The 18551-nt window shown below is 33.4% G+C and overlaps 1 protein-coding gene across 1 annotated transcript in view; it reads right to left on the reverse strand.

Moving 5' to 3' along the window:
- Positions 1-7945, reverse strand: part of LOC107519620 (T-cell receptor-associated transmembrane adapter 1) — a 31037-nt gene extending 23092 nt beyond the window's left edge. Inside the window, exon 1 of the mRNA XM_016162466.2 lies at positions 7697-7945. Within this exon, the coding sequence (XP_016017952.1) occupies positions 7697-7703 (7 nt within the window). The 5' untranslated portion in view covers positions 7704-7945. The remainder of the gene's footprint in view (positions 1-7696) is intronic.
- Between the last annotated feature and the right edge of the window lie 10606 nt (positions 7946-18551).

An 18551-nucleotide genomic window follows, 5' to 3' on the forward strand; every position in this document is an offset into this window, starting at 1 on the left:
TGCTTCCATTTCTTTTAGCTGCCTTATATTCCATTGCATATGTTTTCCATAGTTTATTAAAATCTTTTATTGTAAGATATTTAAGTTGTTTTAATTTTTAGTTATATAAGCCATGTTGTGATGACTATCCTTAGTTAAAACTATATACCATCTTAATTTTTTTTTTTTTAGGTAAAATTTCTTGAAGATGAATTGCTGGATTAAAAGATACACACATTTTACAGGATCTTGGTATCATTTTTTTCTTTTTTTTTTTTTTAACACCTACAGCACCTGGTCTTCCTAGATAGTTTCCCATCCAAGTACTAATCAGGCCTGACCCTCCTTAGATTCAGAGATCAGATGGGATTGGGCACATTCAGGGTGGCACTGCCAGAGATAGAAATTGGTATCTTGATGCCAAGATTTTAAAACATAATATTAAGCAGACCCTTCTCAGGTCGGTCTGGCCTCTTTCCTGTTAGTTTGATTGAGTCTGACATTGTATTTATGGCTCTTTCACTTAATCCATATTACATCAACTCTACCACTCATGATCTAGCTACTATCCTTCCACACACTGTTCTGATATATTCCCTTACTCTGTGATTGTCTCGTTGTCTTCTTTCTGGAGAGTGTGACATAGTCTTTTAAGAAAAGGTGCCTGTTCCTATCTCTTTCCTGAATACAGAGGACATCACACTTTTTTTCCTTACCATGAACCATTTCCCAAAATCTTACTTTAGGTTTTCTTCCTTTTTTAGAATTTATCTGCTATACCCATCCAATAGTACACCATGCTCCAATCATTCTGAAGCACTTATTATTTTTAGTAGATATCATACTTACCATTTCTTTTCTTTTTGTTTCTGTATATTTGCCCCTTTGCCTGAAATGCCTTTCCCCTTACCCATCTGATGAATTCCTAGTCATCCTTCAAGACTGCATTCTCTTTGAAACATTCATTCAATGTACCTGACTCCCCACCAAGTGACATCTTACATCTCACTTTACATTTCAACAAATATTGACATAATCATTTATATAATATAAATCTCTCCCCAACAGACTGTCAGCTTCCCAAAGACAAAAAGAACATTATATTTATATTTGTTCCATGCCTCATTTCTTCATTGTACCTATTGTTATGGGGATTGAATGAATTAAGACTTGTAATAAGATTTATAGAATAGTGTCTCTCACTAATAAAAAGCTCCATACATATTAGCCATTCTTCTTCTTCTTCTTCTTATTATTATTATCTTCTTACTGCTAAGACTCCTACCATTATTTCTGCAACCTATTTAGCACAAAGTAGGTGCTCACTAAACAGGTGTCATCTGACTAAATAAATAAAAAATGAGTGAAGAGAATAATGGAATGACCAGGGCCAACAAAAATGTTCCAATCAAGTGTAAAGTCTAGAAATATTCACAACTCAGGAAAAACACTTTGAAGATTCTATAATATTTGTCTCTTGTAGTACTGAGAAAGGACCTACATTCCATGAGCTAAGAATTAGATCTTGTGAGAGAAGGGTAACTCATTAGGCCACTGTGACTTTGGCGAAAGTACTCATCAACAACATTCTAATTCTCTCTGTCCCGAAACTATATACATACATATTTATTTTTCAATTATAGTTGGCATATAATATTATATTAGTTTCAGGTGTACAACACAGTGATTAGACATTTATATAACCTATGAAGTGATCACTCCAGTAAAGCTAGTACATACATAGTTATTATAATAATATTGACTATACTCCTTATGTTTTATTTTACATCCCTATGACTATTTCATAACTGCCAATTTATACTTCTTAATCCCTTCCCCTCTGAATCAATAAAACTTATTCAAAAACATATTTGACAGCTAATTTATTACTATAGATGACCAGAAAGTTGGTTAACGTTAAGCATTTAATTGACATATTAATAGTTCCTTTGGCCAAATTAAGTGACTTGTAACCTTGCTTTAGAAATAGTCAAATCTAGCTAGAACTGCTGTATCAAATTACTATGATATATGCTTTGGGACCTTGATCATTCACTGATACACATGCTGTAAGAATGGAAAATTGATTTTAGAAGAAAATTTTGACTCTGCCTATGGGTTCCCCCTGGATCTATCTCTAAATGGAGGCAGAATAGGCTTCAATAACTGGGACATGTCTTAGTTATGTTCCTAAGATTTCTTAAGAGAATATTAAACTTGCTTCCATCTCAGCTGTTGATCTGCCCTAACAGACGACTGAATTTCAAGTTGTAGTTCGAAAATAAAAATTACAACTCTCTTTTGCTCTTTTTGTTCTCTTCTATTTTCTACCTTCGTTATCAGGGCTAAATCAATCCCATTTTAAGGACAAAAAATCCAACTGTATATAACTTGCCATTGAATTAATTGGTTATAGAGATGTTATGGAGTAGAAGATATTGTTTAATTCATTATTTTGATCTCAAGTATAAGAAGCTAGGGATCGCCTCAAAAACTGGCACATTTTTTAGCCTTGTAATCCATGTGAATATTGTCATTGGTCATCTGTCTGTATTTGTGTATCATCTGACACACAATCTAACTTAAATCTCTAGGATTATATGATACTTATTTTTGTGAACTAATAATATCCCTTGGTCCTTATTTTCCCTTTATCTTGATTTGTTTGGTTATCTTTTATATCGTTCTGTCTATTTCTAATACTTCTCTTTCTGAGGAAGGGTAAAAAATTAAGTAAATACGTAGAAAATAATAGTGTCTCTAGAATTTATCATCATTGAGAGAACTAATAAAATTATACTCCTTCCTACTTAATATTTTTTCCTTTTCATTTATAAAAATATGTAGTATTTAGTATATACTCAATAAATAGTTGTGGTTAGCACAGTATTCAAAAGCATATTTTAAGACAGTAAATAGAAAGCCCTATCTAATTTTTTAAATACACTAATTTTTAGCTATAAATTATCCTATCACTTGCACAAAATTATGTTTCAGTTACAAGTTTCTCTTTTGTCTTTTTAATTAAAGGAAGCATTGCAAATTTGTATTAGTTCTTTAATTGCTACAAGAAGATAATTTTCTTCTCAGCTACAAAGAAACAGCTAAATCAAAATCAAAAGCCTACATTTTATGTAAAGCTTTAAGGAAAGACCTAATACTTGTCATGAAATATGTCAGCAACACTAAGGCAAAAACTTAGACCACACGATACATTCCTCTAGGGGTGGGTGTTGTCATTTACTGTAACAGTAAATTTGCTTCACATAACCTTTTAAAACGCAGGGTAAATTCTAATACGTGATGTTGGTTTAGTATGGTCTCTAGTTGTCCTCTGCTGTTAGAAATCTATATTCTTATCTAAGTCTTTTGTTTTCCAAGATTTTTTTTCTTTTTGTAATATAATCTGAATTTTACACAGGAAAATTTTCATTTAGAAGCTTTGTATTTCATGACTTTCCTGATATCATTCATAACCTTTGATTGACAACAATAAATATCTCCATTTTGAAAAACAAAACACATAGATGAGATTATTGAGTATATAAATGGTGAAGATTTTCAGCTTGAATGGCAGATCTGTATAAATGTTCTCACAGACTCACACACACACACACATACACACATACTTTATACCTCCCTCACATAGTTATTTTCCATATGCAATATTAGTATCACCAGATCCATGTGGGTGTCTATTCACTAGAGAAAGTGCCTCTTATAACATTGAATGCACAAAATGCTCGAAAGTTCTTGCCCAGGAAATGCAATCTTTAGTATTATTATTCATTAACTGTAGTTACTTTCATTTGTATAGCTTTCATCAATTTAAAAAGAACTCCCACGCAATTTGAATTTAGCTATTTACACTGTTAAAAAGCCAAAGGCCTTAAGAAGTTATTAGTGAGGTAAAGACAGCTAGGAAAATCACAATTCAACTTTTTCTATCTAGCTTTCAACTGCCAAGGGCTAATAGTAGTAGGTTTAATTATAAGACCTCTGACTCCCTTAAAGCCAACAGTATTTGGTAGGCACTGTATTTAAATTTCACAGTTATATGTACTCTGGAAGGAACCCAGCCAAGCAAATGCAATGTCTTTCTGCTGGCAGGTTTGATTCTTACAGAAGTCTGACTTAAATAATTTACAATAGAAAAGCAATAAATATAATGCTTTAATTCTTTCTCCTTCAGGGAGTCTGTAATTGAGACAAGTGTATGAGTTTATAGTATAAAGGATATGGGTTTTCTTGATGGTTTCTCTTCCTTGGCTTGTAAACTCTATCAGAGCAATGACTACCTCTTTTTTTGCATTCCATGAATGTGTATATTTATTTTAGGCAACTCAAAAAATTTATAGAAAAAATTCTGATATATCAGTTTCCATGGATTCTACTCATGACTTACTCTCACTGTGGTGATGGTTCGGTGCCAAATTAGACACATTCTTTACTCTTGGAATGTAGCGTGTTGTCGCTGTCCACACCGCTCCCCCACAACTATCCATTCGCATTACGCCATCTCTAGAAGGCACTCGAGGCATAAACAGGCATACTGCAAATGATTCTCATACCCAGTCCCAGGCTTTCAGGTAAATAAGATACTGTTTTAATGCAAAATTTGAATCTGTCAACCTTAAATGCGTGTCTATTATAAATAGTGCGTTATTTGAGAAATGAATGGTGTATGTCTGGGAGGGGCCAGGATGAGGAGAGAGACAACAGCAATATGGTTCACTGAAATATCTGTTTCAAACACTGTGGAGAGAGAGAATGAGTGTCGCTAGCTGGGTGACTTTGTACAAATCACTGAAACTCACTTAAGTCACTTATAAAACTGGAGTTCAGATCCCATCTGTGTGACATCAATGTTCCCTTTATCTAGTACATATTGTTCTTAATTAACATTTATTAAATTTAATTGAGGAAAGCATATATTTTGGAGTGAGGTGCAGGGTAAATTATGACAGTATGTCATGATTCCTCCACATGATTACTCCACTTTAATTGGGAGTGGTAAACCTCAGAAATCCTATTGGGGTTGAAGTGATACCAAAATTTCTGCTGTAGATGAATCTCTTTTCATCTGTATTTTGCTACTTTGTTTTATATATATAATTGTTTCCTATTGGGGAAGCATCTTGGTAAAACCCTCTGAAGATGGCATAGGTATGTAGAAACTTTCATCCAACAAAATATTTTAACTACTATATTTCTTTAATGCTTTAAGAAGTCTTATTAATATTTTTCTCTTTTTAATTCAGGAATGCTGACAAAACTAAATAAAATAAAAAATGCTTAAAAAAGTAATCAATAATATTTATTATTAACTGGCAATTTGTGGACATTTATTTCTCAGCTATGACCATTAAGTGACAATCTTTCCTGGACTGACTTTCCTTAAAATCACAGCCAAACATCATCTAAATTAAATAATGGAATCATTGTTTCTAATCTATCTTTAACTTAAAGAACATTTGCGTTTAAGAGATGATTCATAAATTAGTCTTACCTACCTACTTTCTAAAAAAAAAAGAAGGCTTTCATTGTTCTCAAAAAGGTGACTGAGGTTCAAGGGAAAACTGAGAAAAGACAATGAAAATTCTTTTTTAGAAAAACAGCATGTAACTATTGAGAATCATAGGTTAAAAAATTAATTGTAGCCAAAGGAATTGTTTTTACCATTTGACTCAGCTGATATTAATTTTACATAAATGCAGAAACATAATAGAAATTATGATACCAGCATATTTATTAATGTAGTGACTACAAGTCATGTAAGTTGGAGAAAAAGAAAGATTTGGGTTTTCATTTTCGTATATTGCTTTAAATAACTAGAACTAATTTCACTTTTTTGTTTTATTCACACATTTTCTTTCTTACTTTACCCATCTAAAAGTAAAACATACTATCGTCTTATTTCACATTAAGGTTTTTTTTTTTTTTTAAAGACTTATGGAGCTTTCATGGCAAATACATTTTTATTACTTCTGTGGAATTGTAGAAGGCCTTAATTGCCAATGGCAGAAATCCCGTATTACAGCTGGAGGGAAAATCTAAACTACAAAATGCTATAGAGGAAATTTTACCATATCCCTTATAAAATTAGAATTAATACTAGAAATAGTTGGATGTTATATTCACTGCCTTTAGCCTTTCTGAATTCCCCATCACCATCGGCTCATGGCAATTGTTTACAGTATTGCTATGTCCATTTCTTGCAGGACACTAATAAGACTGAAATAATTGTTTTTGTTCTTCACTAATCTATGAATCCTGAAAAAGATATGGAGAGATATAGAAACCATATGTCAACTTATGCTCCCTGTGTGATTAATCCATTCAGCTGGTTTTAAAATCCAACAAACAAAACACTGGGAAGCAAATTCACAGGAATTATAATATATAATATCTTTATAAAAGGCTCATACAAATTGATATTAAAAGTACAAAAGTGAAATAATTAAGCAAAAGATATAATCAGACAATTCACCAATGATAGAATTATTAACAATTTAAAAACTCATGTTCAACCTCATTATAATCAAAGTAATAGATATTGAACAAAGAGTTAACATATTGTGATTTTTATTAATAAAGATTTTTAAAAAATGAGAACAAGTTGCTAAAGAGAAATGCTGCTAGGATGAGAATAAATTGGCATCATTCTTGGAAAAGCAATTTGGTAACAATGAGACTCAAATTACTCTTACTCAGTAATTCCAATTCTAGAAATCATACCTAAGAAAATAACCCTTAATATAGGAAAAGCTACATAGATGTTCACTTTTCTGTCATTTAAAATATAAAAAAAAAAAACCTGAATGTTCAACATAAATATCCAACAATAAACAAGTAAGTAGGTAAAGTATAATCAACCCAATAAATGTCATTTTTATGCATTTACTTAAAATAATTAAGCAGAAATCATTATAAAAAGAAAATACTTATGTTATTATGTTTATGAAAAGAGCTGGATTATAATTTTACATACATTATTATTCAGTTATGAAAAGCAAACCATGTAGAGTGTATAAAAATAAAAATTGAAAAGAAATACAACATAATATCTTGCGTTTTCTAAGGCAATGGGAACTATGCAAATCTTTTTTTTTTCTATAGATATTTCACTGTTCTCATCCTTAATAAAAATACATGTTTTCTCTTACTACAACAAGAGGAATGAACCATATATGTAGAACAAATATGGCTAATCAATGTGTTTTCGACCTTCACAATCCATTCTTTAAGTGGTGGCATTTCTCTGGCCTTTGCAAAATTGTCACCTCTGAATGTTGACAATTGGATTGATTTCTAGGAGGATAATATAGTTCTTAAACTCTGAAGAATTAGAAAGTGGTTGTTCCTAACCTGTTTTATAACTAAACTAAACTAAAGACGAATATGCATGGTCAACAAAAGTTTCTTTAAATAAAACAAATACTTTAAATGGCATAATAATCAAAAAACACTGAACAGCTACAACTAGTTTTATATTATAAATACTTTCCGATTTTTTTCTTTTAAGAGAAAATAATTATTTATACTCAATGCATTTCAAAACCTGTTAAAATTATACTAAAGGTTATTTCACATGTAAAAAATAGTGTGTAAACTAATTTACTTTCTAAATCTTAAGTGTTTTTGTTAGAGACTTGGAAATTGTTAAGTGAAATTTCAGACATAGGAAAGGAACAAAAGAATTAAAAATATAACTTACCTGACATGCTTGCTTTCTCAGAGAAATCCTTATGTCGCCATAAGGCAAACGCATGGATTAAAAATACTCTCACAAACTTCTGTTTCTAAGTAATGTTGTTCTGTTATGTTAGAAGCAGTGTGGCAGTAAAACTTGTCTTTATCTGTACTTCAGTTTTTTTCTCTCTTCTGTTTCTTAAATCTTTTGTGTGTACTTTGTTCAGTTACAAACAGGAAATGTGGTGATGAGGCTTCTAGTCTTGATCTGAAACCAGTAGGCTCTTAAATTTCTGTGTAACATGAGAAGAAAAATCCCACAATCCTCCATACTTGGGTATTTGAATTTTTATCAATACCTGAATCAATTTAAAAATAAATCATGAAATCAAGGTACGAATCAGACTAGGAGGGCTCTCCAATCTTCCTAGAGAGAATCCAGGTGTCTCTTCATAAGTGAGCTCATATGAAAACAGAATAAAATATGCTAAACTGGGGAGGAAACAGTGAGAAGACCCCAGGTGTTCTCAGCTGTTGACTGTTTTCTTTGAGGTGTGACAGAAGAAAGGGAACTAACACGTTTTGAACACTATTATGTATTAGCTACCTTCTTTACATCATCCCACTGGGAGATTGGGTGCCTGCCTTCCTTCCTGCCGACCCTCACCTCGGCCAATGTGAGTTCCTATGATCAATCTAGGCCTACTTGGCAACAAGCTCCAGCTCTCACCCCGCCCACAGTCTCAATAATCAGAAGTTTTAAAATGTTTGTGTGCATAAGTATGTTATTTGGCACTAATTGAATATTTAACATATTTCCAGGCCCTTTCGAATGAGGATATTTTGAGTGGAACCCTGGTTACTTTAATACGGTTTTTCTGGACAACACTGAGAAAATCATAGATGTATACATATATACATATATATCAATTGTAGTGTTTTATTTTTCATATTAGTCAAGTAAAAGTAGTCTTGGTACTATCTATATTTATGGTTTGCATGTATTTCTGTGTATAAATATGTACTACATATTATATGCCTATGCATATATGCTTCTGTAGTCCACCAATTTTCTTTAATTAATTTAATTTAATTAGAAGGATGAAAAAACTGAATCTAGACTATTACAAAAGTAGTCATTAAACTTTAAGAACTTAAACTTGAAAGGAAACTTTAAAATGGGACTTTTGATGCACAGACTCAGAGCAAAGATATTAGATGGATTGCAGGCTATTTTACTCTAGCTGATTTCTCTAAGATTCTTGAGGGCAGAGAGAGTATTGATCTTATCTATCATTAAAATTCCAACCTCTAGAAAAATGCCTGGCACACTGTAAGTCTCAACAAATATTCTCACAATGATTGAATAAATTTTAAAAAGTTAGTCTGCTTTCTCTTTGCTTCATTATAAGAACAACTCCCTAGCAATCAAAATGCTGGGTTTTCTTACTCTTTCGATAGAGTTACCTAAATACTAACAGATTCTTCTACTTCAGTCACTTTCCCCAAAAATATTTCTTGTGAATCATTGATTGAATCAGAATCTGTAAAACTGAGGGACCATGGAGATTTCCTAGTCTAATCTTCTAAAAAATGTACCTTCTGTAGAACCCTAAGCCTTTAAGGAACTCTTAAAAAACAAATGTTCCTTCAATAAATATATTTAGAAAAACTATTAGTTTCATCTTTGTGAATGCAAGTACATTAAAGGCTTAGGTAAGTCCTGCAAAAAAATAAACCTGAAAATCATATTAACAGAGTTTATTTCTAAACCTATTTTCTGAATTTATTTCTAAACTTGAACATCAGTTCAAGAGGAGAGGGTTCAGCTGTGGAAATAGGATAACTGGCAAAGAAGTCAGGAGCCCCAGGCTCAAAAGTGAACTACATAGATTATATAAGCAGGACCTTGGAACATGGGCAAGGTAGATGCCTATTTATATCACCGTAGACATACAGAGGACATAGGAAAAAGAAGGGAGTCTCAGGATTGAAAATTTAGGTGTACGCATCGCCTTGTTTGAACAAGAACAGTGCATAGGATGACAACAAAAATAGAAGGAACAAGGATATCCCCACTCTGTGGTTCCATAAATCACAAATCCAAAAACAATAAGGGTGTTCATTATTTGGCTTTGGATATGGAGAAGTACAGACACAATAAGAACAATTCAGGTAAAAACACTTCTAGAAATGTTGTGGTTATCCCAGGAGGGAGGTATACCTCCCCTGACAGCCCAACAAAGGAGAGACTCAAACTAAACTCACCAGTTCAAAGTGCTTGAAGGGTTTCCCTGCCTCAAGTCTGTAATCTTTTACATACAAGACTGTAGAGATCTGGGGAAGGTAGGAACGTAGGAGACATGCAGAAACCAAGAAAGAACATACCTTTCCTCTTCAGATCAATAAAACAGGCTGTGTTACACATTGAGTAATTATCTAATGGCATAAAAGAATTAATGAATATGGTGCCTGATTGGTGTTTTCAAAACAGTAAAACTTAGGCTGGTAAATCCGAACTACTTCACAAGTTCCAATTATCATGATAGTTTTGAAAAGTGATCGACATTACAATGTTCCCTGTTCCAGAGATTTATATATTCAGGAGATAGAGCAAGATTTCCAAGGTCACCCAGAAAGTCCATATTTGTGCATTAGATAGCTCCACAGATGTTTGAAATTTGACAGAAAAAAAAATGATTCCTTTTCATTAAATATAGATGGATGAGCGTATAGAGACATTATCAGAATATAAAAAAGCCTACATGTTTGTTATGAAATACATTAGAAAGTGCATTCAGAGATTTGAATAATAGTTTTGTGAACTATGATAAAATGATAAATAAACATGAGATTCTGTAGTACTTTTTAATGAGATGGGTTATCCAAATGAAGTTTAGAAGATAGCTAGACTAAGCAGAACTGTCCTGACAAACTGGAAGCAGTCAAAAATGTAGGAAGCTTTAGGAGAAAGTATGTGGTTTTGATGGGCACCTGTCAAGAAATGAGAATTTTAAGGCCAACAAAATTGAAGTCTTGTTGCCAAAAGAAAATGAAAAACATATCAAGGTGGCCATTCAGAACTTTCACAGTCAGAAAAATGGGTCATAGAGTACAAAAAGAGGCCTAGTTTTCAAATCCTTTTTGTAATGTCATCTATTATTTATTTATTTATTTCACATTTTTCTTCACTCTACTATTTTTTAAAATATTAAAAAAAAAATTTTTAATTACAGTTGGCATATAACATATTATTGGTTTCAAGTGTACAACGTGATGATTATAGACATTTATATAACTTACAATGTGGTCACCCCAATAAATCTGGTATCCATCTGAAACCATACATAGTTATTACAATATTATTAATTATATTCCTCATGCTATACTTTACATCCCCATGGCTATTCTATAACTACAAATTTGTACTTCTCAATCCCTTCCTCTTTTTTACCCATCCCTCAACTCCCTCCCATTTGGCAACCATCAAAATATTCTCTGTAGCTATGAGTTTGTTTCTCTTTTCTTATTTTGTTCTTTAGACCCCATAGAGATGTGAAATCATATGACATTTGCCTTTCTCTGTCTGACATATTCCACTCAGCATAATACCCTCTACCCATGTTGTTGAAGGTGTCAAGATTTCATTTTTTTTTCATGACTGAGAACTATTCCGTTTTATATATGTACCACCTCTTCTTTATCCATTCATCTATTGATGGACATCCAAGTTGCCTCTGTATCTTGTTATTGTAAATAATGCTGCAATGAACATATGAATTCACATGTCTCTTTGAAGTAGTGTGTTGGGTTTGTTCGAATAAATATCCAGAAGTTGGATTACTGGATCCTTCTTTGTCTCTTGTTTTATAGCCTTTGTTTTAGTTTATTTTGTCTAGTATAATTATTGGTCATTAGCTTTTGATTGTTTGTTTGTTAATATTTTTATAAAATATATTTTTCCATCCCTTTACTTTCAGTCTATGTGTCTTTTGATCTGAAGTGAGTTTCTCGTAGGCAGCTATGCAGCAGTATTGTTTTCGTATCCATTTAGACAACCTGTCTTTTGATTGGAGCATTTAATCAATTTACACTTAAAGTAGCTGTTGGTAGATATATAGTTATTACCATTTCATTATTTATATTTTTAATCTTTTTTCTTTTTCTTCTTCTTAAAGAAGTCCCTTTAACATTTCTGGTATAGTGGCTTGATGTTGATGAACTCCTTTAACTTTTTCTTGTCTAGGAAGCTCTTTATTTGTCCTTTGATTCTAAATAATAGCTTTTCTGGGTAGAGTAGTCTTGTTGTAGGTCCTTGCTTTTCATCACTTTAACTATTTCCTGTCAATTCCTTCTGCCCTGCAGAGTTGCTACTGAGAAATCAGCTGACATTCTTATGGGAGCTCCCTTGTAGGTAACTAACTGTTTTTCTCTTGCTGTTTTTGACATTCTCTCTTTGTCTTTAACCTTTGGTGTGGGCCTCTTTGGGTTCCTTTTATTTGGGACTCTGCACTTCCTGGGCTTGTATGTCTATTTCCTTCACCAGGTTAGAGAAATTTTCCATCATTCTTTCTGCAAACAGGTTTTCAAATTCTTGCTCTCTCTCTTCTCTTTCTGGTACCCCTATGATGTGAATGTTGATATATTTGATGTTGTCCTAGAGGCTCCTTAAACTACTCTCATTTTTTTTTTAATTCTTTTTTCTTGTTGCTGTTCTGATTGGGTGCTTTCTACTATCTTACCTTCCAAATCACCGATTCAATTTTCCGCTTTATCTTATCTACTGTTGATTCCCTCTAATGTATTCTTAATTTCTGACTGGTTCCTTTTTATGTTTTCTGACTCTATTTTTATGTTTTCTATAACTTTGTTAAAGTTATCACTGAGTTCATCCCCTAAGTTCATTGAGCATCTTTATAGTCAGTGTTTTGAACTCTGCATCTGGAAGACTACTTGTCTCCATTTTGTTTATTCTTTTTCTGGAGTTTCGTTTTGCTTTTTTTATTCCGGAGATGTTTCTTTGCCACCCTATTTTGGTTACTTCCCTGTGTTTGTTTCTATATATTAGAGAGGGCTGCTATGTCTCCCGGTTTTAGTAGAGTGGTTTTATTACTACATAAAGGTGTCCTGTCCTGTGGGGTTCAGTGGCAGTTCTCCCTGGTCATCTGAGCCAGGTGTTCCAGCTATGTCCCTTGAATGTGTTGTATGTGCCCTCCTATCATAGTTGAGCTTTAGTTGCTGTTTGCACATTAATTGGAGGGATTGACCCTTGGATTGATTGGTTGTGAGTACTGGCCTGTGAGGAGCTGACCCTATGGAGCACAATTCACTTTAGCAGGGCTCTAGTGCCTGCCAAACACGCCCTTTGGGTGTGTCATCCTGGGATGCAGCCCTGGTGGTGTTCCAGCTTGGTCTGAAGCTAGTCACTGGGTGTTGCTGGCCCCTGGGCCTTCTGGGAGGGTCCTAACCACAGGCCAAGTTCTGCTGTAACCTGTGCCCTGCCCAAGGCCACCTGGCAAGAGTCACCAAGCAATCTGCGGATGGCCGCCACCTATGCTGGGCTTGGAGGTGCCACAAGATGCCGAGTCACAAATGGAGGCTGGCTGCTGTTAGTGCTGGACTTGGGGCTGCTCAGCAAGATGTATAGGCACATGGAGGCCAAATGCTGTTCGTTTGGGTATTGTAAACCTTTGAGAGATTTTAGAAATGTTTGCAGCATGGGTTAAATCAAGCTATTTGTATGGGAAAGCCACTGGAAGTGGCTTTGGTGGGCATGCAAATTGGATGGGGCAGGGTCTCAGAGAATGGATCTCTAGGGCAGGGTGACCAATGTTAGCCAAGTCGATGGAGACTCAAATATGACAGCCACTTGGGTTTGCATGCTGGATTGGAGAAGAGTTTAACAAAGGAAAAATGGCTTCTCTCCGGAAGAAAGCTGCCCTTCCAAGAATTGTCCGGAAGCCGGGCAACTCAGTTCCTCTCTGTATGTCCCTGGCACCCTTCAAGCTGCAGCCCAAGTGCTGGAGCTCAGAGAAGTGAGTTCATCAGTGAGCAAGTACAAGCTCTTTAAAAGAAATGTCTGTGATTTCACGCATCCTCTAACTCACTCAGCAGTAATCTCTGCTGGTTTTCACAGCCAGAAGTTGTGGAGACTTCTCTTTCTGGCACTGGAACCCTGGGCTGGGGAACCTGGAGTGCAGATGAGACCTGTTGCTCCTCCAGGGGGACCTACATAGCCGAGATAACCCTCCCAATCCTCAACTGCCAGAGGTGAGTGTGGAACCATTCTGCATCTCTGCCCCTCCACCAGTCTGAAGGTAGCCTCTTCTGTGTGTCTCCAGTTGTAGGATTTCTTTTCAACTAGATTTCAGGCTACTCCCAATAATGATTTTTCCGTAGTTTAGCTGTAATTTTAGGTGGTTGTGAAAGGCCACAATCATACTTTGCCATTTTGACCAGAAGCACAGTCATCATTTTTTTTTTTTAGCTCAATGTATTTATTTATTTTTTAATTAAGTTTATTGGGATAACATTGGTTAATATAATCATAATTTCCAGGTGTACATTATCATTTGATATCTGTATATTCTATTGTGTGTTCACCACCCTAAGTCCAGTTTCCTTTAGTTACCATATATTTGATCCCCTTTACTCACTTCACCCCCTCATATCCCCCTAAATTTGATCCCCTTTACCCCATCCACCTCCCCCATCCATCTTCCCCATCCACCCCCTACCCTACTAGTAACCACTACTCTATAGTCCTCTGGTAACCACTAGTCTATAGTCTATGTCCATGAGTCTCTGTTTGTCCTGCTCATTTGTTGCTTTTAGGTTCATATCCCACATATAAGTGATATCATGTGATTTTCAATTTTTTCTGTTTGGCTTATTTCACTTAGCATGATTATCTTGAGTTTCATCCATGTTGTTGCAAATGGCAGGATTTCTGTCATCTATTATTTTGTAATTAATCTTTATCACTATGGTGTATTTATTTATCTCTTCATGTACATAAACACACATATATATACACACAAATATATATATTATAAACACATACATACATTTTCTTTCTTTCTTTTTTTTTTTTAATTCAAGGGACTTCAAACTGTAAAGAGTAGTTGCTAGCAAGGGATTACCTGGGATTTTGACTTTACATTTTACATATTTTTTTACTGTTTAAATTATTTACAATAACATGCACAACTTTTACAGTTGGAATAAAAGATGTTTCCTTATTTTAAAAGCTTTTTAGAATACTTTTGTTTTATTTCAAAAAATCTGTGATTTTTTTTTGTGAATTATTCTTTAGTAAGACTGAAGCTAGTACTAAATAAACGACTTTATGAAAGACAGAAGAGGAAGGGCTCCGTACTTTCAAATATGCTATTTTAAAACGTGGAATTATTCAAAGTTAATTATGTTGTAACAATTGCATCTGATTAGACTGTATTAATGATTCATATTTTCATTGTCTTTACACTATAAGATCCTCCAGAAAACATAATTATTCAGATGGAAAAGAAAAAATAAGTTAAAAGCAATAGAACAATATATAGATTTGGCATAAGATTCTTAGATCTTTTTATTACACTTATTATAGGCTTATAGAATCAGAATTCTTAAAAAAGCAAACACTAAATTAATAGAGTAGATAATAAAAATTCAGAAATAAGAGGGAAATGGCTAAAAGCAGGTATAGTCTATTTTCCTACATATGAAAGGCTTAAGTATCCAAATTTTCTAGAAGAAAACAATTTGCTAAACTAGTAGGTAAATGATTGATAAGTAAAGGAGATATTTACCTACCTCAAAATTACAAACTTAAAAAAAAGTTTACGTTATTTATTATTTTAAAAGGAAAAATGTAAATCTCTTGGTAGAGAAACCTAGCAGAAATAAACTTAACTAAGTATCAAAGTTAATGCTATGAATAATGGAACAAACTAAAATCATATACCTCCTAACATAATACACCAAGTAGTATTTTTCTAGAATTCTCATGATAAATGCAAAGCTTTAATCAATCATGAGGAATATCAAACAAGGCCAAACTGAGAAGTATACTACAAAATAACTGGGTCATAGACCTCAAAAACATCATCAAAGACAAAGCAATGCTGATTAACTGTTCTAGATTACAACAGACTAGGGAGGAATAACAAGTAAAGGCAACACATGATTTTTTATTTGATCCTAGGATTTGGGGAAAAGGTATAAAGAACATTATTGGAATAATTGTTAAAATTTGAATATAGACTGTCAATTAGGTAATGATATACTAATGTTAAAATGGAGAAAGTACAAATAAAAATAAAAAATAAGGATGTGAAAAATGATTTATAAATGAAGAGGAAATTGACAGAATTATGAGGAGGATTTTGTTTAACTCCAGGAAAATATATTTGAAGACTTAATTGAAAAATAAGATTACTTAGAAAAATATAAATTTCCAAAACTGACCTCAGGACAGACATCAAATAGGCAAATTCTCAAGGAACTGAAAAAGTAATAAGGATTCTCCCATAAAAAGTGCCAACACTTTACTACTGGGAATATTTGTGGTGTTTTGGTATTGAACATTATGCTGACTTGGCTTAAAATAGAGGTCAGGTATACAATTAGATATAGATTTAATTATAGAGCTAATATAGATATTTAAAAAGATATAGGTATATTATTATGTTAACAGTTATTGAATCATCTGATCATATTTTAATCAAAATCAAACATGTGTTTTAAAAGTCAAAAGAAGGGAGATCTTCTAACAATGACATGAAGAGTTTATAGAATTCTACTTGGCAAAGAAACAAGTGCAAAGCAAGGGGGAAAATGCCTTACACCACCATCTGAAAATTTAAACATGCTTATTCTTAGGAAATTGCTACAGTTTTAGGTATAAATGGCAGCAGTTCATGGTTTTCTGGCCTCACCTGCTCTCATCTCCCTCTCCTCCTTGACTCTTTGTTACTTGGTAGTTATAGGTTTGAAAATGGCAGCAAAAAACAATAGCTTTAAAACAAGAGTGGTTGACTTGATTTGAGAGAAAAGGAGAGTCAAGAAGAGCAAGGAGAAAGATCAATGTGAAACCCCATATACTGCTGTTAAAAATGGCAGCCTCATTTCAGAATGAGTGGAGAAAGACCACGATTTTGTTAGTCCAAGGTTTCAGACCTTGGTTTAGAACCAGTGACATGCCAGACACAAATTTAATGGTGAGATCCATAACAGCACTGAGACAAGCTCTTCACTCATTCCTGTCTGACTGCTCAACTATACAAAGTGTCTGGGAGACTTAAGAGGGGCCTGGGACCAATGAAAGCCAATGTAGATTTCAGAACTGGCTGCAACTTTGAAGATATTCTTCAACACACACATATTTCAATCATCAATGTCGGAGGAAGACTTAGAGAATTAAGGTATCTGCTCAAATTGTTGGCTGACCACTTAACTATGCAGAGGGAGAGCCCCAGAAAGGATTTCTAAGGAGAAAAAAACAAAAAACAAAAACAAACAACAACAAAAAAAACGAGCAGACACATCATTGGCTCTAGTGTGGTTTAAGTTCAAGAAGTTACTAAGACAAAGAAACAAAACAATAACAAAAACCCACAACACAAATGAGCCTTAGAAAAATAAAACAGAATGTATAGATGCTACAATATGTTATCTAAAATTTTTATTTTCACACAACCATTTTAAGACATGCTAAGACACAGAAGAGTGCAACTCATACACAGGAGGAAAAAAGCAGTCAAGAGAAATTGACTCTTGAGAACCCAGATGAAAGAACCAAATGGAAATTCTAGAGTTGAAAAGTATGATAACTGAAATAAAAAATTCACCATGTGGACTTAACAGCAGATGTGAAATAGTAGAAACCTTAGTGCATTAGAAGATAGATCAATAAAAATTATCTAATCCAAAGAACAAAAATAAAAGAAATTTTTAAAAAGTAATACAGTTTCAGAGACCTGCACAAGTAAATCATTCCAGCATATATTTATTGGGAGTCATGAAAGGAGGGCAGAGAAAGGGGCAAAAAATTATTCAAAATATTATGGCTGAAAACTTCCCATTTTGATGAGAAACTTTTATTTCCAGACCCAAGAAGTTCAATGAACGCCAAGAAAATACAACATGCACAAAAAATGCAACTAGACACATTATATTCAAATTTATAAAAGCCAAAAGAAAGAGAAAATCTTGAAAGCACTGAGAGAAAACAACTCATTTCATAGAAGGAAATGACAATGTGATTGATGGTTAATGTCTCATGAGAAATAATGGAGGCCACAAGAAAGAGGAATTATATATTCGAAGTACTGAAAGAAAAAAAAAAAAGTCGAAATTCTACTACATAGCCTAGTAGAATTATCCTTTTTTAAAAAAGCAAAATAAAGACATTCCTAGATAAACAAAAATTGATAGAACAAATATTGATAGAATTTTCACTGCAGATCTGACTTACAGGAAAAAACAAGGTAAATCCTACAGGCTGAAGAAAATTACGAATCGTAACTCAGATCCACAGGAAGGAATGAAAGTCATCAGAAACATGTGAGTAAATGAAAAGACTATAACATTTACGTATAATTTTTCTTTCTTAATTTCTTTAAAATCAGAAAATTGTTTAAAGCCACAACTCTTATATTATTATGTTTTGTAATATATATAAAGTTTTTATATAGATGACAGTAACACTCCATTCAAAAGGCAGAAGTAGAATGGAGTTAAAAAAAAAAAAAGATCTTATTCTCTGTCTACAAAAGAAATACCTAAAATTCGAAGCTACAAATAGGTGAGGGTAAAACAATGAGAAAAAAATATATGCATACAGTAACCATAATAGAGTTAGAATGACTATATTAATATGA

This window comes from Rousettus aegyptiacus, unplaced genomic scaffold (assembly GCF_014176215.1).
Source record: "Rousettus aegyptiacus isolate mRouAeg1 unplaced genomic scaffold, mRouAeg1.p scaffold_m13_p_4, whole genome shotgun sequence".
Taxonomy (NCBI): Eukaryota; Metazoa; Chordata; class Mammalia; order Chiroptera; family Pteropodidae; genus Rousettus; species Rousettus aegyptiacus.